Consider the following 27,936-nt stretch of genomic DNA (forward strand, 5'->3'; position numbering starts at 1 on the left):
CCCTAAGTGAAATTTACCAAGTCTGTATTTACTAACATTTCAACAGACAAAAGGTATGCTTGAATAATAAACATGTCTCAGCTATTAAAGAAAAAGTCAGTTGATACCCGAGAAAAATGTCTGTGATCCTTGATTTAATTCATAGTATAAAAGTGCTGCTTTCCTCCACGATAAAAATTATACCATAATACCAAATTTGGTCACAGTTTCTTATTCCTAACTAACTTACTGATTGAAAACCATTTTTTCTATATATTTAGTATTGATCACCTTGCCCAAAGTTACCCAAACTAATATAAATGATACCTTTAATTTCCTGTAAGAATCACATATTATTGCACTGCCTTTAATTTCCTGCAATGAGCACAGATCTACCTTTGATGGAATAATTACCTTTAATTTCCTGCAGGGAGAGCATATGGAAGAACTTCTCACATTGAAGGAAAGGTACATTAAGCTCCAGAGCTCTGTTTACCTTCTGGCAGGACATCATACTCGGGTCTTTCACATTCTGAACATGAAAACGTGATATATTATAATTCATTATCTCAAACTGTTTGTATTTAAGGCTGTTGGAGGCTTATTCCCTGGGTTCACACTTTTCAACATTTTAAATTCATTTGTAAATTCCACTGAAAATCAGGTTGTCAGTAAGATGGCCTTGATCTAACATTGTCTTGACTTTAGTGACCCCAAAAACAATCCCCGAAACTTTCTATTCTGTTTAAGCTACATGCATAAAAATCTTATTTCTTATTAGAGTTATTAACCTTTACCCTACTAAATTTCTAATACGGACTGGTCCATCATTAAATTTGGGCAACACCAATTTCACTGAAAATTTACTGACTGAATAGCAAACAGTGCAGACCATGATCAGCCTGCATGGATTTGCAGACTAATCTTGGTCTGCACTAGTCGCAAAGGCAGAATCACTTGCAGCCAGCAGGCTAAAGGTTAAGTGGAAATCATTTTTTCCTTCCTAGTAATATCTTCCCTATATACAATCCAATAGATACAATCCAATAGATACACTCCAATAGATACAATCCAATAGATACAATCCAATAGATACACTCCAATAGATACACTCCAATAGATACAATCCAATAGATACATTCCAATAGATACAATCCAATAGATACACTCCAATAGATACAATCCAATAGATACAATCCAATAGATACACTCCAATAGATACAATAGATACACTCCAATAGATACACTCCAATAGATACACTCCAATAGATACATTCCAATAGATACATTCCAATAGATACAATCCAATAGATACAATCCAATAGATACAATCCAAGCTAGTTCTTCATATAAGCTTGCTATAAACCAAGTTTTGTAATAGTATTGATGACTACAGCAAAATTTTGACACCACCTGTCCAACTACCTACACAACAGCCTAACAACATTTAAAATGTTATAACTAGATTTTTAAACTCTGAACAACAGCTTCACCTAAACAGCCATATGTTTGCAAGCCACGTAAGATGAGGCCTTTTAACCTATTAAAGTGAATAGTTAATTAAGCAAATAAAAATTTCCATCTACCGTAGATACCCATGTATAATGCGCACCCCCGATTTTGGCCCAAAATCCTGGGGAAAAAAAACATTTTTGGTCAATTTTGAGGTGGATGGAAAACGAAAGTAGAGTTTACATCGACACCGGTAATAAATCTTATTTCCACGGCGGAGAGCAGCATCGGTCTCGTGGTACTATCGATTTTTGTTTTCTCGAAAATAAAACCAGTAAAATATTGTTTTATTTGTTGTTTTACCTATTTAATTAACTATTTTGAATAAACAAACAGCAGCTGATTCAATATTTCGGAATGGTATCTTTCAAAATGTCATGAGCTTCTCAATTCAAACCAATAACAAAAGGTGTGATAGTCTTTTTGTCACGATCAAATAGCCAGTAATTACCGGCAATTAACGTGTCACCTCGTGTCAATTATGTTGTTCACAGTTTGATCTCGATTAAAGATAATTCTCGATCTTTAATTAGTATCATAATTTTTGTGATTTATTAACATTTCTTTCATCAAAATACTTTTAAATTTATATGAAATTAATTTTGTTTGAAAGAAAAATAAACCATTCGATCTTTTACGGAACGTAACGGCAATCTTAGCTTTTAGCGGTGACAGTAAGCGCGGGGAGTAGTTTCAATTTACCAAAATTGCAAACATTGGTACCAAACTTGTTTTGGAAAATTGTCTATACCTGTGTCTTATGCGCACCCACGATTCGGGGGTGGTCCCGGGGGTCAAAAAACTGCGCATTATACATGGGTATCTATGGTACGATATACATTTCAGGAACTTGTGTAAACCATCCACCTTATCTGACAAAAAGCATGAGCACATGCCTTCTTGAATCACGTGCACTTCTTATAAACATGTCAAATATGTTTCAGCAATTAAAGGGAAAAAAATATATATACCTATATAAAGCATTAAAATCTAACACTTACTCTGCTCTGACAATCCATACAGGGGATGCAGAAGTCATACTGTACACCGGAGTAGGACTCGCGTATCAAAGTTTCTATCATCTCGTGTACAATAAACAGGAAGTTTTCTGGCCGGAATCCCTGAGCTCTCACAATCACTTCTTGCTCCCTGCAACATATATACACTGCATATGCAGTAACAGACACAATATTTTCCTTTTCCCATTTCCCACAACACCCTTAGAAACAGCAACAAGAGAACATTAAAACATTGTTCTAGAAAATGATAACAGTAAATATTTTTTCAGTTTATTCTGTGCCTATTTTTCACCTAAAATTAGCTAGACTAAGTCAAATTTGCATCAATTATACTTCTGTTTTGGATGCAATATTTTTCATGTTGGACAATTCTCCATGTGAAATAAACAATAAAAGCCATTTGCCAATAAAAGAATCCACATGAAATGCAATGTTATAAAAGGCTTTACACACACTGTTTTTTTCTGTAAGTAAGCATTTTCAGGATAAATCATTTTTGTTTACCTAAAATGAAGACAGAATTTTTCCTGTCTGTTTTGTTACATTTATTTATGCAGAGAAGCACAGCTGATAAAAATATTTACTATTACCAATTTCCAAAACAAGTAAATATATAATATAAGTAAACATAAAAGTTTAAAATATATGAGTTAACATATAATAAACATAGTAAATATATAATTAAGTAAACATAAATGTTAACATATTAGTTCAAATATAATAAACATAATAAATATATAAGTAAACATAAAAGTTTAAAATATATGACTTAACATATAATAAACATAGTAAATATATAATTAAATAAACATAAAAATAAGCATACAAGATAACATATAAGTAACATATAAATGAATATATATGTTAATATAAAAATAAACATACTCATTTTGTATCATAAGTGCTATGTGATTGTTTTTCTTCATAAATGATCCTTTCTTCCAAAGTAAAGCACCTTTCGAGTACTGGTGTAGTCGAACCTAAAATTAGAATATTTCCACTTGAAAACTAAATCTGCCAACAATGTAATTTAAAGAAACATATCACTGTAAGATAAAGCATTATCTAAAAAATGAAATATCTGTTACCAATTCTTAAAAAAAGAATATCCAATAATAAATTGTATGTTTGTTTTAGATAGAAAGCTTTCCAGGTATGGTGTATAATCATACTGGAAGGTTTTTCCTTCAAGACCCATTTCTTTTTTACCTGAGCCCTGTTGAAGAGGCCGGCAGGCAGGTACTGAAATTTGTAAACGGTCATTGATTCTCGGATATTCTTCTCTGGATCCGCATGAGGCCAGTCATACTGTGTAAACAAAAAATATTTTAATATATAATGTTTTATTCACAAGTATTGTAGCTGACAATGCCACAATGTTTTATAAAGTAATTGTAACAATCAGCATCTTAACATGTATAAAGTGTTCAGCAAATAGGCAATGATCAGTCAAAAAAATTTGTAACAAATCTGTTACATGACTGAAACCCAACTGACAACATTTAATGTATATCAACCATGTGTTTCCCTGTAATCTTGGTGAGCCGCTGACTCAAAAATCAACAGGGATCTTCCTCAAGTGGTTCTTAGTCACTATGTAAAGTTTGAAAGCCTTTGGTATATTACAGCCTGGATTTACAGTCCTGAAACCATTCCTAGATAGTGTGACGTTGACCTTTGACATATTGACTCAAAGACAATAGGGATCCTCCTCAAGTAGTGCTAAACCATCATATGAAGCTTGAAAGCTGTAGCTATTATACTTTGTGACTTACAGCTCAGAAACGGAAAATGTTGACGGATAAACAGTTAAAGAAATTCCATAATACGTCCATTCTTTTTTAACAACAGATGTATAAAAATCAAGTGCAAAACGCATATGATTGAGACCTTATCATTGACAGAAGTATGGTATTTATTCTCAACACTTCCTCTAACTAGATTTTATCAATACGTCAAATTGTTTTAAATTCCTGTGAGTTACTTAGCTCCAAAATTGAAATAATTTGGGATAAATGGACAGATGATGGGACAAAGTGATTCAAGTATATTTTTCCAAAATCATTTTTTTAAGGTACAACTACATATAAATATTACCGTAGGTTCAGCATCAGGTAGGAGACATGGTACGATACTTGCTTCTTCATCTGGTAGAGGACATGTCAGGTCAAACTCCTCTGTCAGTCTCAGCAACCAGGGGTGAAGGTCACTCGGATAATCTTCCCACACTTTACTTATATCTTTGAGGAGCATTTTACCATCCTGACAAGAGATATATCAATAAATATTATTTAATCTAAAATCTTAAACCATAGTCCTTTGCATTAGTCCAAAAACAGTCACATGTGGAACCAAAAGCAACGTACTGACCTCCAGTAGCGACGTCATGATATTTGGACGTCATAGTAATGTTATATTGTACACAACTTGAAATAAATGACCAATCACTGCTATGTCTCTTTTCCAGATTAATAAATCCTCATTTTGACAAAACCTAAAAGGCAGTAACTGTTTTACATTTATGGTCTGTGATTTCTCCAATGAAACTATATACAACTAACTCATTACAATTAACATAAAGTTTCATAATCTAAAGGTGGAACACCTTGAGGTAACAATAAACAATTAGTCATTCTTGTTTATAAATGTCACACCATCTTTTTAGATATATATACTTAACAGTTGCCCATCATCTATTGTGACATACCAATAGAGTTTCCTGCTGACATCAGATGACTGTGATATCCTAGGAATTTATACAAGTATCATTTTTTCTTCACCTTTATCCTACTACATTTCTATAATGGACTTGTCAATCTTTCAATTTGGGCAGTACCATTAACTGTTTGTAGGGGTGCTAACATAAGAAATACTGACTGAATAGGGAACAGTGCAGACCATGATACAGATGTGCAGGCTGATCATGATCTACACTGGTTGCAAAGGCACATCATGATAAGGGTTACTTTGGATCTGAAATTTATTGACTGTCTTTTAAGAAATTTATGATCTATATACCTTGACTGCTCCCTGATGTACTGTGACCAAACATGCCATCACATCCACTATCCACTGTGGGTATATCACCACCATGTCACGGAGAAAGTCCGTATCAAAGAACTGAACAGCTCCCAAGTCATGCAGGAACTGGATAGCTTGCACCAGCTGTAGAAACAAACACAGAAGTGTAGGAAAACTTTATATAACAAAGCAATAGTTCCTTCTTATAAACCATCTTTGTTTCCTTTTTTATTAACATAACAAATCCCTATATAAATTTTGGACTCTACAGTATTGTTTGATAGCAAAAACCCCATGTATTTATTATGCATTGAAAAAGCAGAATTTTAACATCTTTTACTTTTGTTAAATATTATCATTGCTCAATATAAATGAGGGGTTAGTGCCAGAAGGTCTTGAAGTGCCTTCTTTAGTTATACATAAAATAAACACTTTCTAGTTCTAACCCCTGAATATATTTTACATTTCAAAATGAATGAGATATGGTTCAAAATCAACAATATTACCTCCCCTCTATCAAATATACCACAAGTGGCACTGATACTTTCAAGTGTTTGGAATGGTAGAATATCAGTGTTCTTTTCTTCACGATATGAAATGAGTCTTTTTTCCAGTGTAAGCCAGGCTTCAGGAATTTTCTCGCCCATGTATTTCTGTTTTAGAGTGTTTTCCAATATAGTCTGTCTAAGTGCGTCCACTCCCTAAAAAATGTAAGGTTTCAAAATAATTCACAGTATAAATTTTATACAAACTTCTATGAACTACCATAAACAATGATCTGAAACACTGATACAACATAGGGCAATATCCGGTTATAGTTCCCTCCATTAATTGAATGAACAAAAATAATAAAGGGAGATAAAAAAAATCATGTTGATTCAGTACCCCTACAGAATATCATAATTAAAAATCACTTTAAGAAAACACACTTTATTCCATTAACTTAAAGGTCACCATGACTATTAGATAATACCTAACATAAAGAAAAATCTAAATATATTTCACAACCTTGAAAAGGACTTCGTTCATTCACAACTGTATAACCTTGTGTGATTTGACAACTATCAAAGCAGATTCAAATAATTACTCACTTTGAGATATATACAGTAAAGCGATCAAACCACAGTATACATAAGGGAAAACTGCCGGGGACCAGGATTAACTGAGCCAGCCCTGAGGCACCAGCCAATGATGCTTGACAGAATGTTATTTTTACTATACATATGCATTTTGTGTACACCTGTATGTTTATCTTAAGAACAATCTGAAGATATCTAACATTACCATTTGATGACCTGAAACAAGATTTCCTATAGAAGTAGCGCAGAAAATGAAAATATGAACAGAGTGACTTTATCTGTCCTTGACATTAAATTTGTTAATGTACAACTTACAGTGCCGGTGTAGGAGCTAACATAATGAAAACCAACAATCTGCGGGTATCTTGATTTCAGGCTCTCTTCTGGAAGTCGGTACTTCTCCACCTGAAATATACATAAATCCAGTTTCTCATGCTTTTTCGGAACATATTAACAAAGTTAATATCTATGCCTTTCATTTCCTTCACGTGAACCCTTTAGACACAATTTTTTTGAATATGATTACCAAAAAAAGCCATAGCTAACTCATTTTAGGAATATGTGTATATAAAGAAATATGAAATGTGTTGGAATACTGTACCTTGTCTATATGTGTTCCGACAACTAATATTGGAGCTTTTGGAGCATGACAAGCTACAGAACTGAGCCAGAAATCTAAACCAGCATGTTCATATCCCTGTCTTACATTCCACAGTAGAAGGTAAACTGCTCTGTTTGACAAGAAAAACTGAAAAAGCACAAATATACGGGATTACTGACAGCTTGAAAATGATAACTTTGAGAACCTTCATATAATTATCAAATAAATAATAGAAATAAGAGGGCTATGAAAGCCAGAGTTGCTCAACTGAGCTTCATTTCGAAAGCTACAAGGTAAGTTCAGTGAAGAACAATTTGAACAAGCCTGAGAGAGCTCCATAAAAGGCTGTTACAGACAGTTTGATGTGCTTCAAACAAAGGGTTTTCCTAAACTGAAAGTACATGTCTGATATGAACATTACAATATCTTTCAATGTATTTCAAGTCATATGGACATCATAAATATTTACCTGATGTGTGTTGTAGTAAACGGTCTGGCCTGCAAAGTCCCATACACTAAACATGAGATTATCTTTTTCCCCCTCTATAGGTACCGCCCAACTCTTGATGTCAATACCATCTGTGATTGGCTCATCACTGTCCATGTAGGCACGGTAACGTTTACTCATCAATGACTGAACCAAACTGCAACAATATCATATCAAACATTCAGTTCTAAGAATCTATCCTGAGAATTTCCTTTCAAGACCTAGGGCAGAAACAACATGGTATTATTTTACCTCTTAGTCAAAAGCACCAATCACAATGTAATGCTAACTGATTAAATGTTTGTATCAAGTATTTTAACGTTAATTTTGTGAAAAATTTTCCACTTGCAAAAATCACAAGCATTTCCAGGCAGCAATATTAATCACTGATACCATGATCATTTCTACCTTGTTTTTCCAGCTCCTCCCAAGCCAACCATCATCAGTTTGGTTCTTTTGCACGGCACAGCTCCTAGCCTCAAACGTTTCAGGTAGCCCATAACAGCTATGAATCCACGCGCTACTATCTCCTTAGGTGGGGTGTTCAAGGCTATACAGTCAGTCAAATGTAATTCTACATAAAATAGACATAACATGTACTATGTAAAAACTAAATCTTTATTATGTAATGTCATTAAATAATGGATGACAAAACAAGAGGGTCATGATGACCCTGGACGCTCCGTTAATGCTACTGTTCAAATGAAACTGTGATAAATTTAAGAAAGTCAGTGGGTCACATTCATGGTCAATGAAATTCAGTTTTACAATTTGTGTGCAAAACTGTGTATGTCATCAAAATTTCAAGACTGTATCTTGAAAAACAAGAAAGTAGGTCAGTAGGTCAAGGTCACAGTCAAGTGACATCATATTACTTGGGGTCATCAGGTAATTATAATTAAACAGTCTTGGAAATAGGATCAGATGATTTTTTAAGTCTTTTTCCTATATAACTCACATAATAACTAAGTGACACCCAGGGCAGGGCCCTTTTAACCCCAGGGGCATAATTTGAACAATTTTGGTAGAGGACTACTAGACAATGCATCATACCAAAATATCAAAATCCTAGGTCGTATGGTTTCAGACAAGAAGATTTTTAAAACTTTTTCCTATATAAGTCTATATAAAACTTGGGACCTCAGGGCAGGGCCTCTTTTCACCCAAGGGGTACAATTTGAACATTTTGGTTGAGGACCATAAGACAATGCTACAAACCAAATATCAAAGGTCTAAGTGTTGTGGTTTCAGACAAGAAGATTTTTAAACTTTTTTTCCTATATAAGTCTATATAAAACTTGGGACCCCCGGGGCGGGGCCATATTTGACCCTAGGGGGATAATTTGAACAATCTTAGTAGAGAACCACTAGATGATGCTACATACCAAATATCAAACCCTAGGCCATGTGGTTTTGTACAAGAAGATTTTCAAAGTTTTCCCTAAATAAGTCTATATAAACCATGTGACCACCGGGGCGGGGCCATATTTGACCCCAGGGGGATAATTTGAATAATTTTGGTAGAGGACCACTAGATGATGCTACACACCAGATATCAAAGCTCTAGGCCCTGTGGTTTTGGACAAGAAGATTTTTAAAGTTTTTCCTTTCGGTTGCCATGGCAACCAGAGTTCTGCATGGAATTCAATTCTTTGAACAATTTGAAAGGGTTCCACCCAAGGATCATTCCTGTGAAGTTTGGATGAAATTGGCCTAGCAGTTTATGAGGAGATGTCGTTTAAAGTAAAAGTTTACGGACGCCGGACGGTGAGTGATCACAATAGCTCACCCTGAGCCTTTGGCTCAGGTGAGCTAAAAATGTAAATCAGATTTTCCCACTCAAGAATTCCAGCATAACAAACTGAATGTAAACTAGAAATTTAGATGTATAAATTACTTGATAAATCATCAGTCTATAGCTCAACACTAGTTTGCTTGACTAGAGTCAAAACTTAAGAAGAAAAGCCTCGAAATATACTTTTGATATGTAATAAAACCTACTAAATGGCTTCAGACCTAAGGCAAATAGCTCTGACTATTTACCTTTAGCCTGCTGGTGGCGAGTTATTCTGCCTTTGCGACCAGTGCAGACCAAGATTAGCCTGCACATCCGTGCAGGCTAATCTTGGTCTGCACTGTTCAGTCAGTAAATTTTCAGTGAACACCCCTTTGAATAATAAATGGTATTGCCCAAATTGCATGATGGACCAGTTCATTTTAGAAATTTAGCAGGGTAAAGGTTAACCAGTAAGCCATTCAGTAGGTATATAATGTTATTTATATCTAAGTGGACAGAATTTCCAAAAATTTGATACAATCTCAAATACAATAGGGTTATAATAACAGCAGCTCGATCTGGGATGCTGTATTTGGCTCGAGTGGATTTTTGCCAGATCGGATCTCACAAGGCTTGCATGCGCCGAGTGTGATCCAACCTTATAAAATCCAAGAGAGCCAATATAAAATCCTAGATCTAGCTAGTACTGTTATAATGACCTTTTTATTATATATTTATATATATGTATATACCTGTGCCTTTTTGTTTCTTGTTTTGTTATTGAATAAAATCTTCAATGTTTTTCGTTACTGAGTGAAGTTTTTATGTGCGCTATTTATAGAACTGTGTCAGGTCATATACATTAATGAAAGTAGTCCGGCAGAAACAATATGGAAGGTACAATACAGAATTTAAAAAGTACAATACAGAATTTTTTTCTGCCTGTTCATATTTAATTGTGAAATACAAGCCGATTTTTTTACAGGATTTATAAAGGTATATAATAAAAGGTTTTATCTTTTGTTAGCCATAAATAATTACAATTGACATCATCAAACTTTATACTTCTAAAATGTTTCTATTTCATAAAGCCATTATCCCTTCATTTACCAGAAATTCTGCCTGAATTTTAAGAGGTATTTTCATGTTTCAAAGAAATAAAAACAAAATCTTATCATCTTAAAATAAAATTGCAGTTACGAGTATAAGCACTGAATCAGGCAACAGTTTCAGAATAAGTATACATTTTTTTTAACATGACTGATTAATGAATAAACTTTTACGTTTGAGTGGTAAGGCTGCCAGTTCTGCTGACAGGGACACCATCTTGGGGTTATAAGACAGGTCTATTTCATTGAGACTTGTGAAGACCTTGACCTCATCTGGAACCAACGTGATACCATGGTAACGTAGTACAAGCCTCTTCAACTTCGTCAGATTGAACAGAACAGGCGGGATTCCTCCAGCTTTAAAACAAGAAGCATAAAATGTAATATGCATAAACATGTACATAAAAGCGTAACACGAAACACTGTAATCATGCACTGAACTTTGGAACAGTTGTCTATTTTGCTGGTTAAAGATGTAAACTGATAAACAAATACATTGCTTCAATTCAAAAATAACATCAAGAATAAATCTGCTTGAGATACATTTTTTGTTAAAGCAAGGCAAATGGACAGAAAACATACACTTCATGATCAAATAATTGGGACCACTGTTATCCCATAAACTTGACATTAAAATGTTTGTTTTCCTAAAATGTTTCCATGCAACCCAAAACTTGATATCTGATAGTCATGAAGAAAACAAAGGTTCCACAAATATCAAGTAAGAAAAGCTAAAAGAAACTACTTAAGTAGTATACCCTATTTCACAATCAAAAAAACAAACTTACTTGTTTCAAAACTTAAAGCCCCCTTCCCAAATCGAGGATACTTTGGGAACAATATATCATAACTGAGTGTCTGAACTTCATTAGGTGTAAGTGTGCTGGACTCATCCACATCAGCAGTCTTGAACATTTTCTTCTGTTCCTGCAAATCAATAAATTAACATATTTATTCACATGTAATAATAGGTAATCATTGCCCGCAAAACTGGATGAAATTGCAAGTAGATGTAACATTTTCAAAAGCAAAAACAATGATGTTGAACATCCACATTAATACGTAGTGTGACTAAGTTTTATGTCTATATGTGAATCCCTTCTACAGATCTGGAAGTTAATCAACTTCATGGTAATTCACTTGTAAATTTTTAGAATATTCGTGTGATCATTACTTGACATGTGATTTTTATACATATTCCCCATTCAAATAGAACAAGTTCAATATAAATAACAAAACAGGCTTGATTACTGTAACTTACATCCATATCTATTGCTCTGGTCACATTGTTTTCATTCAGCTGTTTCATGAAGGCAATGTATGACTGGTATGTTGTCATTGGTATCCAGGGGACACCACTCAGGTCAAGGTACTCTAAATGGAGATCCCCTAGCTCTTCTGGTATCTTCTCAATACGGTTCAAGCCAAGGTTCAAGACTTTCAACTCCATGAGATTCCTGATTGATGCAAAATCACCAATCACACCAATGTTTTCTGCAAGCAGTTCTTCCAATTTGGTGAGCTTAAATACACCTGGAGGAATTCCATTCAGATTGTTGTTGGAGATGTTTAGAGATGTCAATGAATTATTTAGCTGCTCAAAATCTGCAGGAAGTTTTGGAAGCCTGAAAATGTAGGAAAACCTTTGTAAACAAGAGCTGTTTATGAAAAGCATATGCGTCACTCGCCTAACAATGGCCAGTTGTAAGTAAGCGAATATGTAATTTACAGTGCAAAGCATTCTATGACCTTCAAAAGGGTCATTCATTGTCCATAAACAATCAAGCTATGAAGTCACAGGTAGTAAACCATATTCTATCTCACAGTGACACTCACCTTAAACATCTTGACCCCGTCCTGCTTCCCCCCCCCCCCCCCCCCCCCCCCCCCCCCCCCAAAAAAAACACAAAAAAACTTACCAATTTACTGACCAAAGACAATACAAGAAGTATGATGGCCATAGACTAAAGCATTCTCAAGGTACTGATCAGAAACTGTTGACATTTGACCTACTGACCCCCAAAACAACAGAGGTCATATAGCAACTACATTTACTCATCCCATGTCTGGCAGTTTTATGCCAAAGCATTCTCCATATTCTTATCTGAAAATGTTTTCAGTTTCACAGTCATTTAACTTACTAACCTCTGACTGACTGACCACAGGCAATCAGCCTTTTAGACTTGATTATAGAAGGCCCGAGTGTTCTTCAGATATTGATTGGATAATATTTCAGTTTACAGGCAACTGTGACCTTGACGTTTGACCTATACACCCCAAAAACTACAGAGGATATCTGCTGACAACAGTCCATCAAGCTCTGAAGCTTGACAGTCCTAGGCAAAGGCCTTTTACACTAATTGACCAGAAAACATCTTTCAGTCTCGTAGTGAATGTGACCTTGACATTTGATGCACTGTCCCAGAACAACTTGGGTAATCTTTACTGACCACAGGCAGTTATCCTAAGAAGTTTGACCACTGTAGACCAAAGCATTTTCTAACCATATTACCAAATTACCAGCCAATGACTGGATTGACTGACCAATAACTGGACTGGATGACATAAGCAGAAAAATAACCCCTCTCCAAATGGATTAAACATCTAACATTAGGTTTTAAGTTAAGCCAATACAATGAAGGTTATATTGAAACTTTCCAGCTTTAAATGGCAGAGAAAAACCAACGTTCCTCTTTAGGCATTTTCAAAGGCAAAAACCAACACCTATACAGAGCCATTAGCATTCTATAACCCAGCTAGATGGCTTCCTAGTATGAAAGAATTCTATATCCTTTTAAGAGTAAAAGGTTCATTCAGCAACCTCTAAATTTGACCTTGACCTTGAATGTGTTTTGTTCTGAGTTTAATGCCATTTTTAACAGTATTTCAGGTATGTAACAGCGGGCAGTTAACCTAACCAGTGTTCCCGGATTCTGTACCAGTACAAGCCTGTTCTCCGCAAGTAACTGCCGACTTCCCCACATGAATCAGAGGTGGAGGACTAATGATTTCAGACACATTGTCTTTTATCAAATTGTCATGGTGAACATATACCCCACCTGGGGATTGAACTGGCCCCGCAATCCGTAGATCAACGCTCTCCCTATTGAGCTTAGCAGGCGGGTTACCTTGAATGTGAAACTGTGTTCTTGCTAAGTTGAACTCTGTGTCAAAGCAGCCAAACATTGATACAAGAGAGTCATGATGGCCCTGGATTGCTCACCTGAGTGATATGAGCTACATGTTTCAAATGTCAAACTGATGCTAAAATACATGTATTAGGAAAGTAGGTAAGTAGTTCACATTCATGGTCACTGAAAGTCAGTTTTAAGATCAGTGTGCAAAACTGAATATATCATTCAAATTTTAAGGCTGTATCATGAACAAGAGCTGTCTCCATAGGATGACACATGCTCCCGATGGCACTTTGAATGAATAGTTATGGCCGATGTTAGAGTTTAGGACCTTTGACCTACGGACCTGGGTTTTGCGTGCGACACGTCGTCTTACTGTGGTACACATTCATGCCCAATAATTTTAAAATCCATGCATGAATGACAAAGATATGGACCGGACACGCCCATCAATGCACTATCATGAAATATGACCTTTAACGTCTAAATGTGACCTTGACCTTTGAGCTAAGGACCTGGGTCTTGCGCGCGGCACGTCGTCTTACTGTGGTACACATTCATGCCAAGTTATTTGAAAATCCATCCATGGATGACAAAGATATGGACCGGACACGAATGCACTATCATGAAAGATGACCTTTAACGTCTAAGTGTGACCTTGACCTTTGAGCTACGGACCTGGGTCTTGCACGCGACACGTCGTCTTACTGTGGTAGACATTCATGCCAAGTTATTTGAAAATCCATCCATCGATGACAAAGATATGGACCGGACACGAATGCAGGATCATGAAAAATAACCTTTAACGTCTAAGTGTGACCTTGACCTTTGAGCTACGACCTGGGTATTGGCGCGACATGTCGTCTTACTGTGGTACACATTCATGCCAAGTTATATGAAAATCCATCCATCGATGACAAAGATATGGACCGGACACGAAAATTGCGGACAGACAGACTGACAGACCGACAGACTGACAGATGGTTAAAAATCTATATGCCTCCCTTCGGGAGCATAAAAACAAGAAAGTAGGTCAGTAGTTCAATATCACAGTCAAGTGACCCCTAATTACTTGGGGTCATCAGGTAATTATAATTTGACAGTCTAGGAAATATGATCAGATATTTTTCGAAGTATTTTTTCCTATAAAACTCATAAAAACTAAGTGACCTTCGGGGCAGGACCTCTTTTCACCCCAGGGGCATAATTGGAACAATCTTGTTAGAGAACCACTAGGCAATGCTACACACCAAATATCAAAAGCCTAGGCCTTGCAGTTTCAGTCAAGAAGATTTCAAAAAGTTTTTTCCAATATAAGTCTATGTTAAACTTGGGTGGGGCCTTTTTTACCCCAGAGGCATAATTTGAATAATCTTGGTAGAGGACCACTAGGCAATGCAACATACCAAATATCAAAAGCCTAGGCCTTGCAATTTCTGACAAGAAGTTTTTTATTTTTTATTTACTATATAAATCTATGTAAAACTTGGGACCCCCGGGGCCAGGCCTCTTTTCAACCCAGGGACATAATTTGAATAATCTTTATAGAGGACCAATAGATGATGTCACATGCCAAATATTGAGGCTCTACACTTTGTGGTATTGGACAATTTCCCCTGTATAAGTTAATGTAAACCATGTGACCCCCAGGAAGGGGCCATGTTTGACACTAGGAGGATAATTTGAACAAACTTGGTAGAGAACCACTAGATGATGCTACGTGCCGTATATTAAAGTGCTATGAACTGTGGTTTTGGACAAGAAGATTTTTAAAGTTTTTCCTTTTGATTGCCATGGCAACCAAAGTTCTGTATGGAATTCAATTCTATGAACAACTTTTAAAGAAGACTATCCAAGAAACATTCCTGTGAAGTTTCATCAAAATTGGCCTGGTGTTTGGGAGATGTTGTTTAAAGGAAAATGTGGATGGCCGGCCGGATGCCGGATGGTGAGCTATCACAATAGCTCACCCTGAGCCTTTGGCTCAGGTGAGCTAAATACAAAGCAAACAGAATATATTCAAAACTGCATTAGAAACACAAATACATACATGTAGAATCAGAGACAATTAGCCGACTAAGAAGAGGAAACAGTTAGGATAGCAAATTTATTTTTAAAAACATAGTACCTATTGCTAGAAATATCAAGTTCGGCAAGATCAGTGAGGTTGCCTATACCAGCAGGCAGCTCTAGTATACCATTCTTGGACAGATTGAGGTACTCAAGTGCCTTGAACTTGTTGAAGAAATCTGGAGGTAAAGCTTGGATCTGATTATTCTGGAAATCTAGTCTTGTCATGAACTTGTACACATTTTCAAACTCTTCCAGAGGTATTTCCCTCAGGTTGTTATTTGCCATTGTTGACCCTGCATGACCTTTGCAGCGAACATAGCGGTCACCCTCAGAAAACAGTTGAGCAACTTGTTTGTCTTTCAGTGCTGCATTAAACATTTCCACGGCCCCATGTTGACGATGATTTGACTGTAACAAATGCAATATATAGCTCAAATGCATGTTGTATAAAGAATTCAAATATAACATACAGCTGTAATGTATAGCTTACTGACAAATTTACTTTTTATATCATTTAAACAGAGCAGACCTGTAATTTTTAGCTTACAGACATGTTAGTATTCAAACATAAGAAACAGCTGTAATTTATAGCCCACAGTCATGTTTTATAGAGTATTATAAGCTGTAATTTATTGCTCATAGATATGTTTTATAGACTATTTAAATACAGCATACAGCTGTTATTTACAGCTCACAGATATGTTTTCCAGAGTACTTAAACATAGCATACAGCTGCAATTTATAGGGCATAGATATGTCATATTGACTATTTAAACATAACATACAGAAATGCTACAAAGTTTAAGATGGTGCAGGGAAAATTTTCTGCACATAGACTCATGACTATCTTTTATATATAAAATTTCATTTGATCTGGTTGCAATTACCACTGAAGGTTATCTCCTCCACTAAACAGTCAGGGGTGTAACTATTTTAATTTATCGCAGTTTATAACCCATTTGAGTTATTGCTTAAACTTTCATAACTTGTTTCAGTTATCATAAAATATTACAAAGCCCTCCTGTGCCAATTCCTCATTTTGAATGAGACTAATGCAATTATTTTCTGAATCCTTGACCTTTTATCTTTCCAGCTATGCAGTAAAAGTTTTACGCAAATGTTTTAAAGCTATAAAACTCTTAATATCCCATTATGCTTATCAGGTCATGCTCTGACTAAAAGAGAATTTGATTAACCACAGTTTGCTACAAATTTAACTTTAAAGGTCACTTTGTGAGAACAGCAAAAATACTTTTTTTGAATAACTTACCTGAGTTAACTATATTTTATAACTAATACAGGTTATAAAATGCTTGAAAAAGTAACTGAAATAGGTTACATAACTTAAAAGTTACACCCCTGACTGCTAAAAAGAAAATCCTACTACTATCATCAACAGTTGAACAGGTTAATCTCTGCAACCACTGACTATAGTAAATATCTGTCCATCACTCAGGTTACAGTATATTTTCTGTTACACAGATCCATCAAAAACAGAATGGTGCATAAAATGCAGTAAAAGTTTTGTGTTCAGAAGGTCATTCCTAGCTAAAAGCCTTGTTCAAAAATTGATGGTGGATAAGACCTGTTATTCACTTAAATGACCTATATCCTTTTGTAGCCACATGCTCTCTGATTAATTTTGTTTTATTAATTTCAGGACATAAAAGAACTTTCAAAAGATGTGAAGGTTAAAATTACTTTCTAAATAATACAATATAAGAAATAAAACTTTCAAGATTTTAGAGAATTAAATTTCACAAAGCATTACAAGCTATTTTAAAGGAACCTATTATTCATCATCTAGACTCCACTAAACAATGAAACATAGTTTATTATCTACAAGTCATGGCTCCACAAGAGCAATGGAATCTATTACACCACAAGAAAAATGGAATCAATTATACTAATCCTTGCCATGGCACCACAAGAGCAATGGAATCAATATACTAATCCTTGCCATGGCGCCACAAGAGCAATGGAATCAATATACTAATCCTTGCCATGGCGCCACAAGAGCAATGGAATCAATTATACTAATCCTTGCCATGGCGCCACAAGAGCAATGGAATCAATATACTAATCCTTGCCATGGCGCCACAAGAGCAATGGAATCAATATACTAATCCTTGCCATGGTGCCACAAGAGCAATGGAATCAATTATACTAATCCTTGCCATGGCGCCACAAGAGCAATGGAATCAATATACTAATCCTTGCCATGGCGCCACAAGAGCAATGGAATCAATATACTAATCCTTGCCATGGCTCCACAATAGCAATGGAATCAATTATACTAATCCTTGCCATGGCGCCACAAGAGCAATGGAATCAATTATACTAATCCTTGCCATGGCTCCACAAGAGCAATGGAACCAATTATACCAATCCTTGCCATGGCTCCACAAGAGCAATGGAATCAATTATACTAATCCTTGCCATGGCTCCACAAGAGTAATAAAATCTAATACACTAACCCTTGCCATGGCTCCACATGAGTAATGAAATCTATTACACTAACCCTTGCCACGACTCCCCAAGAGTAATGGAATCTATTATGATTATCCTTGTCATGGCTCCACAAGATAAAATGGAATCTCTTATGCTTATCCTTGCCATGGCTCCACATGAGTCATGGAATCTTATATGGCTGCCCTTGTAATGGCTTCACAAGAGTAATGAAAATATTTATATTAAACCTTGCTTGTCATGGCTCCACAATATGTGCAGCCATGACAAGGATTAGCATAACAGATTCAATTACTCTTTTGGAATGTACTGTATCCATCCTAGTAATGCTTCAACAAAATTAATGGAATCAAAAATGCTGACTCTAGTAATAGCTCCACAAAAGTAATGGAATTTTTACTTACACTAGTTACATTGTCCTTGACTTCTTTTTCAGAATGTAACTCTAAAACACACATGTACATGAATACCAAGCGCAGCAGCCATGATTCACACAGTCCCTACAATAGCAAGTTTCATATATTCAAAGCACTGAAATAGCTGAAATTAAAGTCACTGACTGTGGCGACCTTACTGAATTTACTCAAATTTTGTAATAAAATACTGCATACAGAATGACACAATATGTAACAAGAGAATTTGGATGTCTTGTATGCTTTACTGAGGCATGTCATAAGGTACCAGCAAAAACTGAAGTTATATCAATTTTACAAAAGTGAACTTTAATTATATTCTATGCCATCATTATCTAGTTTTTATAAGGATCTTACATGACAGTCTTTGTAAAAAAAGGTTAACCTAATCAAAGTATTTTAATATTAAGTTAATGAAAAAACTGCCACGTATGGATGAGGCATTTTTAAAGGCCTTGACTGTATATAATTCATGACCTGGCTAATGCTCGAGTGACTTTATTTATGTTTAATGAAGACTGAAACAGAGAAATGTTGAAGAAATTTTGATAGTAACAACCTGTCCTATGTATATGACTTATACTAGGGAACATAAATCTGTTTATTAGTAACAGAAGATATAGATGTTTTGATGTATTATATCTTTACCAGCTAACCATATTAGGAAAGCTAAATATTTAAATCAATTTTGATAAATAACGTCTAACTAAACTAACCTTATCATCAATATTTTCTATTCCTGGAATCAACTTTGAGCACTTCGTTGGCAGTGTCTCCTGTAATATAGTATTTGAATATTATTAATATCTCATATAATTTGTCAATATCAAATTTCTGTACTACAGCGGTATATGTCTTAATGGCACATATACCAAATCAAAAGTAGGTTTTCCTGTTAAAACCAGTCACAATATAAAAATAGAACAATCTAACGAATTGTTATCTCCAGCAAAATATACTTGCAGAAAACGTTACACAGACTAAGGTATATAACTCTCATCGTGAGGTCATCTCACGATGCCGAAGTCACTTGTGAAGTTTGAAAGCATTTGGACAAGTAGTTTTTTAGAAACCTGCTTATTACAAAGAAAAAAACTTTTACCTATTTTAAGTTAAAAAGGGCACAACTTTTACAATATAAAAGTTAGAGTTAGGTAACTTGTCCTGTGAGGCCATCTCTTGATGTGCCAAATAAATGTGAAGGTTGAAAGCATTAGGCCTAGCAGTTTTAGAGGAAACTTCTATTTGAAAAAATTCAAACTGTCAAGTTTAAAGTGAGATGATTTATTTATACAAAGGAAATTGTCTAGTGACGGCAAGCCCTTGCACCCTTTTAATTTTTGTTTGTATACAAAGGTTGTACCAAACTTTTCTGTGTATAACTAGCATTGTGTCCATAGGACTCGGATGCCCCCAACATACTGAGCCATCCTCTAAATAGCAAAAGCCATCCAATCCACATTTTTATATTTATTTTGTTTGAGATTTAACAAACTCATTAACAAATACCAAAAATATATGAGTGTAAACATTATAAAGATGATATTAGTCAGTGACAATAACTGACTTGACTTGGCTACGAACAGACCCTCACCATTACACCAAAATGTGTTTGAAGACTGCCATAGCCATTGAACATTTTAAACATCGACCCAGTATTTCATTTTTCGCCGACTTTTCTAAAATTTCATTTTTCACTGACCATTATCAAGTAATCCCTGACAAATCAGTAACCTTGAAAAAAAAAATTTCCCTGACTTTTCTAGGTAAGTGGCAACCCTGTGTACTAACTCCAGTTTCATTTAAATTATTTCCCTTTTCAGATCTTATATTACATAACTATGTCGGTAAACTTATCAGTGTATTCATTCTTACAAAAATTTGATGTTCTTTCAGGACAGGGAAGATTTGCATTGATGATATTAATGAAAACTATAATTATTGTTTATATCAAAATCTGTTGCTTTGCTGTTTTGTGAACCAGTCTGTTTTTTATAGGAAGTTAACACAGATAACTGAGAAATTAATAAGTCTATGTCAGCAATTCTAACCCTATGTTTAGTGAAATTGTTTGTCACCAACTGGAACACTGGTAAAACTTCTGAGTAGCAGATGCCAATAAAAAGGTGGAAATAGCTCTTAATGTGTAAAATTTGAAATAACTCAGCTTAAAAAATCACAGTTACCTCTTGAAAGAGCAAACCTGCAAGGCAATTCTGCAGGAAAGTTGCATTACCACGATCTGTCAAACTCTCAAACGAGCTTAACGGAACACCCGGATCATCCAGGAAATGCAACAATTCCATCTCTGTAAATAACATGATACATGTACTCATTACATCTGATTATAATATTTGCAGAATAGACTGTCTAAACACCTCACATTATAGTTTCAAATATAGTATGTCATTTTTAAATATTGAAGTACTGTTAAATGTTACAGAAGCAAAGAACAGGTAATGGGTTTTATGTCACACTAACACAGTTCATGCTACATAGCAACCTTCTAGCTTATGTAAGACAGTGAAACAGCAAAGATGGCCCTCCAATCATTACTGCAAAAACAGGAAGGTTCCTGGATTATAGTACCACCAACCATAGTTAAGCTAGCTGGATGGTTTCCTTACATGAACATTTTTTACTTTTGAATCCACAGGTAGGTAGTTTGAGGACTTAAACCAATTAGCCACAGAGGCCTCAAATGCAGTTCATGGAGTCCATTCAATTTTCATGTAAAGTCCCAGATAAGCCAGAATTAGGGCACACAAGAGGTGGTCCGAGAGCTCATGGACTTTTATTGCAACAATTGAGGCCAAAAGAAGTTTATACATTTTTGGAAACAATATTTCATATCATCCATGAAAACCCATTTCTTAAGTGTCAAAGCCGTGCCTATCTATATTTTGTTCACTTATGTTTGTGATAGGGGAGGTAAAACTCACTTGTAAAAATTTAGGGGGTAGGGTAAAGTTTACGTCTACTAGTTTTTTCAATGTTTAATTACAGTAGCTATATGATTATCAGTAAATGTATATATGTCAACCAATGTCAGCAAAAAGAAATTCATCAAAAAAGAATGAAGGGCAAACTTGATATCTAAGGTCAAATGTCAAATTTATGTACAACTCACAAAAATTGGTATATTTGAAATTCATTTTTATTCTTAAAAATTAGTTTGTTATCATAAGTCACTCAGCTTTATATATGTAATGTGTATATATCAGTCAAAGTCAGAATTGTAAATCTATTGCAAAACGTCAAGGTCAACCCTGATAATTGAAGGTCAAAGTTCATTTTCATGCAAAAATATGTAAAATGTTACATTTACTTTTTCTAACGTTTTTAATATGTATTCACATTGTTAGTCAGTAAAGTTAATTCGTTTTAATGTCTGTATGTCAGGCAAAGTCAGCAGTGCAAAGGTTACCCCAAAACTGCCAAGGGTAAAGCTTATATCAAAGGTCAAATGTCAAATTTGTGTGAAAAATTGCATGAATAGTTTCTTGTTTGAAATATAACAGCTATTTTTGATCATTATTTGTAATTGCTCGTGATTTATTTTAATGTATATATGTCCCATAATGTCAGTAATAAAGATATCGTCTAAAATCAGACAAGTTCAAATGTGATATTAAGGGTCAAAGGTCATTTTCAAGTAAAAGAATGAAAAAATAGCTCTTTAACTTTTCTTCTTGTTAAATATATTTTGTCGATATTATTCAACAATATCAGTTCATTTTAATATATAAAACGTAGGCGATGTCTGGTATGCACATATTATTTCAAAACATTCAAGGGCAACCATAATTTCAAAGGTCAAAGGTCAAGAAAGTGAGTAAAATGTTGCAATAATATCACCTGTTTGTAATAATTTTTATTGTTTAAAAGTATTTGATTTGTCATTTTAGTAACTGATCGTTGTTCATTTTACTGTATATATGTCAGACGATGTCATGGAAGAGAAAATAAGTCAAGGTCGAACCTGGTATTAAAGGTCAGGGGTCATTTTTTGTGTAAAAGAACAAATTTACCATACTTACTCATTACTTTGTTCAAAAATAAAAGCGCTGGTTAGAACTTTCTGTTAGCAATTAGTTTTAATGTATACATGTCAAGCAAGGTAAGGAATGTAGGTCTTATCCAAATAAGACAAAGCCAAACCTATTATCAAAAGTCAAAGGTCAAATTTGCGTGAAAATTAGCCAAAAAATCAGTATTTTTGCAATGATTTTTCATTATTTTTTGGGGTATTTCAAAACTATTAACTAATTATTATTCATTTTAAAGTATATATAACAGATGATATCATTCGTGAAATAATAATGAAAAATTAGTCAAAGTCAAATCTGACATTAAAGGTCAAAGGAGAGGGCCTTCAAAAAACTCGCCATTATGAAAAAAAACTGGCTGGAACAGATCCTCTGCAAGTCTACACAGGCAACGTACGGCCCATAGCAGAGTACGCATCAACCTCATGGGTAACTGCTTCCAAAACCAGTAAAGATAAACTGGACAAGGTTAAATTTCAGGTCTGAGGATAATCCCGGGGCAATGAGACAACTCTAATAAAATAAATGGAAAAGACAACCAACCCTGAGCCATAAGAGACAAGACGAGAGTACAAAGCTTTTGTGCATGCAGAGAAGGCAAAGAGACTGCCACTCCACTCAAAACACAAGAGCAGAACCAAGAACAGACTGAAAAGACAGAGTCTTAACCATATCGTCAAAGAACTGCAAAAAGGGAAAGCAGCAGCACTGGACACAGAGGCAGAGCCGCTCGAGCCCAATGAATGGGTTCCCAGACAATGTGCTCCCAAGATCAGATTGGAGGTGCCAGGAGTAGAAGAAAAGGGAAAGCAACATCAGGCTTACCAACAATCTCTTACGCTAGAAATGATCAATAACCGCTATCCAGCACACTCTTGGATCCAAGCATATACCGATGGATCAGTGGAAAAGGCAGTTCAGAAAGCTGGGAGTGGTGCCTACATCAAATTTTCAGACAGCTCCTCCTTCATACTCTCTCATCCAGTCGGCAAGAGATGCTCCAACAACAGATCCAGATACAAGCCCTCACATCGGCGACACTCGAACTGTATGAGCGAGGAGAAAAGAGACAATATATTCCTAACAGACCCCAAGTCAGCTCTTCAGGCTCTCTCAGCAGTTCCATCAGACAACTTAATCAGACAGCTGTTGAAAAACATCAACCTCCTGCCTGAGAGCAACAATGTAGCATTTCGATGGATTCCTGCACATGTGGGCATAGCTAGAAATGAAGCTGCGCACAAACTTGCAAAGACAGCAACCAGGCAAATACAGCCCCAACCTCCAACTTCATACAGAGAAGCTCAGACTCTATGGAAGAACAGCTTTGCGTCAGACTGGAAGAACATAAATGGAGGTTACCTGCCAAATCAGGACTGTCTACACAAGCTAAACAGCCCATTAACTGTCTTCCGTCTGCGCACTGAAGACTGTGGCCTGAGAAAACATATGAAGAACCTTGGAGTTGCAGAGAAAGCTAAATGTCAGTGCGGATCAGAGGAACAAACATCGTTTCACATTCTGCAGAACTGTTCCTATCTGGAAGAAGCACGCCAGAAAGTTTGGCCAACAGACATCCCATTTGAGACCAAGCCGTGGAGTGATGCCAGCGACCTGCAGAATACGGTGCAGTTCATTGCCGCATCTAATCATAAGATATAAAACGGCCATAAGAAGATGGAAGGCGGTAAGGAAGTAAGTAAGTAAAGGCTAACATTAAAATGAATTAACATCAAGTTATAACAAGATATGTTTGAATAAAGAAATAAAATAACAGTGTTATCTTTTGAATTTATTACCCAAAACTGAATTTTAAACTTTAACATCAGGGCTGATCTAGACTCATGACTTATGATATCTTCATTGTTGACATTGACCCATATATATATATATATATATATATATATATATATATATATATATATATATATATATATATATATACATGTACGAAACTTCAAGGAATAACCATAAGATATTAATAATGACAAAATAACTTTAAACAATGAAAAGTATTGCAAAAATGCTTTTTTTTTTTGCGATCTTTCACGCAAATTTCACCTTTTACCTTTGATATCTTTTACCAATCACTGTTTTTGAAATTAGATCTGCATTGCTGACACTGATTTACAAATAAACATAAGACAAAATTATTTTCAATGAACAAAATGACAAGATAATTTGTAACGAAGAAGGAATTAAAAATGCTGTATTTTGAATTTTTACATGAAAATGACCTTTGACCTTAAATGTCAGGTTTGACCTTGACTTATTTTTCATCATTATTTCAACAGTAATATTGTCAGTTGTATATACTTTAAAATGAATACTGATCAGTTTTACTAGTAGTGACAAAAATAACCTACACAATAAAGAAAAATCATTGCAAAATTCTTGTTATTTTGCGAATTCTTACACAAATTTGACCTTTGACCTTTGATAATAGGTTTGCCTTTGACTTATAAGAATAAGACCTACATTGCTGACCTTGCTTGACATGTATACATTAAAATAAATTGCTAACAGTGAATTATAATAACAAGTTATTTTTGATCAAAGTAATGAGTAAGTATGGTAAATTTTGTGATTTTTTATACAAAAGTGACACCTGACCTCCAATACCAGGTTTGACCTTGACTTATTTTCTCTTCCATGACATCGTCTGACATATATACAGTAAAATGAACAACGATCAGTTACTAAAATGACAATACAAATACTTTTAAACAATAACAAGAGCTGTCGGAGGACAGCAACGCTCGACTATTCAACAGCCTTGTCAATTGAATTAATACAAAAGTTGAAAAAGGGGCATAATTTTGTAAAATGCAAAGTAGAGGTATTGAACCTCTGTACTGCATGTCATATCATGACAGTGAACAAGTGTGTGAAGTTTCGATCCTTTCCAATTTGTGGATACTGAGATACCAGCTTACATACAAAAACTTAACCAAAAACTGCTAAGTCAAAAAAAGGGACATAATTTTGAAAAAAAAAGAGTAGAGTTATGGGACTTGCTTAGTGCATGTCAGATCATGACAGTGAACAAGTATGTGAAGTTTCAATCCATTCCCATTATTAAGTACTGAGATACCAGCTTACATACAAAACCTTAACCAAAAATTTCTAAGTCGAAAAAGAGACATAATTTTGTAAAAAAGTAAAATAGAGTTATGGAACCTGTGCAATGTAGGTCCGTTTATCACAGTGAATAAGTGTGTGAAGTTTCAATCCATTCCCACAAGTGGTTACTGAGATACCAGCTTACATACAAAACCTTAACTAAAAATTTCTAAGTCGAAAAAGGGGCATAATTTTGAAAAAAAAAGAGCAGAGTTATGGGACCTGCTTAGTGCATGTCAGATCATGACAGTGAACCAGTATGTGAAGTTTCAATCCATTCCCATTAGTAAGTACTGAGATACCAGCTCACATACAAAACCTTAACCAAAAATTTCTAAGACGAAAAAGGGGCATAATTTTGTAAAAAAGCAAAATAGAGTTATGGAACTTGTGCAGTGTAGGTCAGTTTATCACAGTGAATAAGTGTGTGAAGTTTCGATCCATTCCCAAAAGTGGAATAGTCGAGCTAAAAATTATTACAAACAGGTGATATTATTGCAACATTTTACTCACTTTTTTACCTTTGACCTTTGATATTATGGTTGACCTTGAATGTTTTGAAATAATATGTGCATACCAGACATTGCCTTACATTTATACATTAAAATGAACTGATATCGTTGACTAATATCGACGAAATATTATCAACAAGAAGAAAAGTTAAAGAGCCATTTTTTCATTCTTTTACATGAAAATGACCTTTGACCCTTAACTTGTCTGATTTCAGACGATATCTTTATTACTGTCATTGTGGGACATATATACATTAAAATAAATCACGAGCAATTACTAATAATGATTAGAAATAGCATTTTTATGTCAAACAGGAAGCTATTCATGCATTTTTTTCACACAAATTTGACCTTTGACCTTTGATATAAGCCTTACCCTTGGCAATTTTGGGGTTACATCTGCGCTGCTGGCTTTGCCTGGCATACAGACATTAAAACAAATTAACTTCAGTGACTAATAATGTGAAAACATATTAAACAGATTAAAAACGTAAAGGTAACATTTTTCACATTTTTGCATGAAAATGAATTTTGACCTTCAATTATCAGGGTTGACCTTGACGTTTCGCAATAAGATTTGCATTTCTTACTTTGGCTGATATATACACATTACATAAGTAAAACTGAGTGACTTATGATAACAAACTAATTTTAAGAATAAAAATAAATTTCAAATATGCCAATTTTTGTGATTTGTACATAAATTTGACATTTGACCTTAAATATCAAGTTTGCCCTTCATTCCTTTTTGATGAATTTCTTTTTGCTGACATTGGTTGACATATATATATTTACTGACAATAAGATAGTTACTGTAATTAAACAGTGAAAAAACTGGTCGTCGTAAACTTTACCCTACCCCCTAAATTTTAACAAGTGAGTTTTACCTCCCCTATCACAAACATAAGTGAACAAAACATAGATAGGCACGGCTTTGACACTTAAGAAATGGGTTTTCATGAAGTATATGAAATATTGTTTCCAAAAATGTATAAACTTCTTTTGGCCTCAATTGTTGCAATAAAAGTCCGTGAGCTCTCGGACCAAGGTGTTGTACATTGTATTACCTGTCATAAACAGACTAAATCAAACCAAATTGCTGTTATTTCACTTAGTTGCATTCTATAATTCTGAAGGATATTCTTTCAAAGTTTTTTTATATATCTCAAACATTACTATTAATATGCTTTGTAAAATAAACTTATTTTTCTTATTAAGACATTTTGTCACTGTTAGACACGGCAACAACATTAAACAAGGGTCTGAAAAATCATGACTCACTTGCTCCAGGACAGAGTAAATGCATATTTTGTTTGGAGAAGTCCATCACTGAAAGAACGCTTGGGTATTGCAGCTTTTTGGCATCAAAATCACGTGGCAACAAACAAAAAAACTTGCTGTGTTGACTGAAGAACTCAAACATCTGTTCTGGCATTTGGTATTTTTTGATCGTGTTAAATTCAAAAACTGAAAAAAGGCAAAATAATATAGTTTCTAATTCACTTCTTGAATAATGCACAATGTATCCTGAAATCATTTAACTTCTTTATATTTCTATGTTTTGGAACAGAGTTAAAGC

The 27,936-nt window shown here is 34.8% G+C and overlaps 1 protein-coding gene across 1 annotated transcript in view; it reads right to left on the reverse strand.

The window, feature by feature from the left end:
• Positions 1-27,936, reverse strand: part of LOC123552925 (uncharacterized) — a 106,474-nt gene that overhangs the window by 24,141 nt on the left and 54,397 nt on the right. Inside the window, exons 25-43 of the mRNA XM_053541508.1 lie at positions 27,639-27,824; positions 20,860-20,981; positions 19,390-19,449; positions 18,665-18,760; positions 15,847-16,199; positions 11,846-12,209; positions 11,373-11,511; positions 10,759-10,941; positions 8,107-8,272; positions 7,681-7,855; positions 7,212-7,358; positions 6,926-7,015; positions 6,038-6,232; positions 5,529-5,675; positions 4,608-4,772; positions 3,720-3,818; positions 3,396-3,490; positions 2,493-2,640; positions 394-511 (exon numbers count right to left, since the gene is read on the reverse strand). Of these exons, the coding sequence (XP_053397483.1) occupies positions 394-511; positions 2,493-2,640; positions 3,396-3,490; positions 3,720-3,818; positions 4,608-4,772; positions 5,529-5,675; positions 6,038-6,232; positions 6,926-7,015; positions 7,212-7,358; positions 7,681-7,855; positions 8,107-8,272; positions 10,759-10,941; positions 11,373-11,511; positions 11,846-12,209; positions 15,847-16,199; positions 18,665-18,760; positions 19,390-19,449; positions 20,860-20,981; positions 27,639-27,824 (3,048 nt within the window). The remainder of the gene's footprint in view (positions 1-393; positions 512-2,492; positions 2,641-3,395; positions 3,491-3,719; positions 3,819-4,607; positions 4,773-5,528; positions 5,676-6,037; positions 6,233-6,925; positions 7,016-7,211; positions 7,359-7,680; positions 7,856-8,106; positions 8,273-10,758; positions 10,942-11,372; positions 11,512-11,845; positions 12,210-15,846; positions 16,200-18,664; positions 18,761-19,389; positions 19,450-20,859; positions 20,982-27,638; positions 27,825-27,936) is intronic.

This window comes from Mercenaria mercenaria, chromosome 4 (genome assembly GCF_021730395.1).
Source record: "Mercenaria mercenaria strain notata chromosome 4, MADL_Memer_1, whole genome shotgun sequence".
In the NCBI taxonomy this organism is placed as follows: Eukaryota; Metazoa; Mollusca; class Bivalvia; order Venerida; family Veneridae; genus Mercenaria; species Mercenaria mercenaria.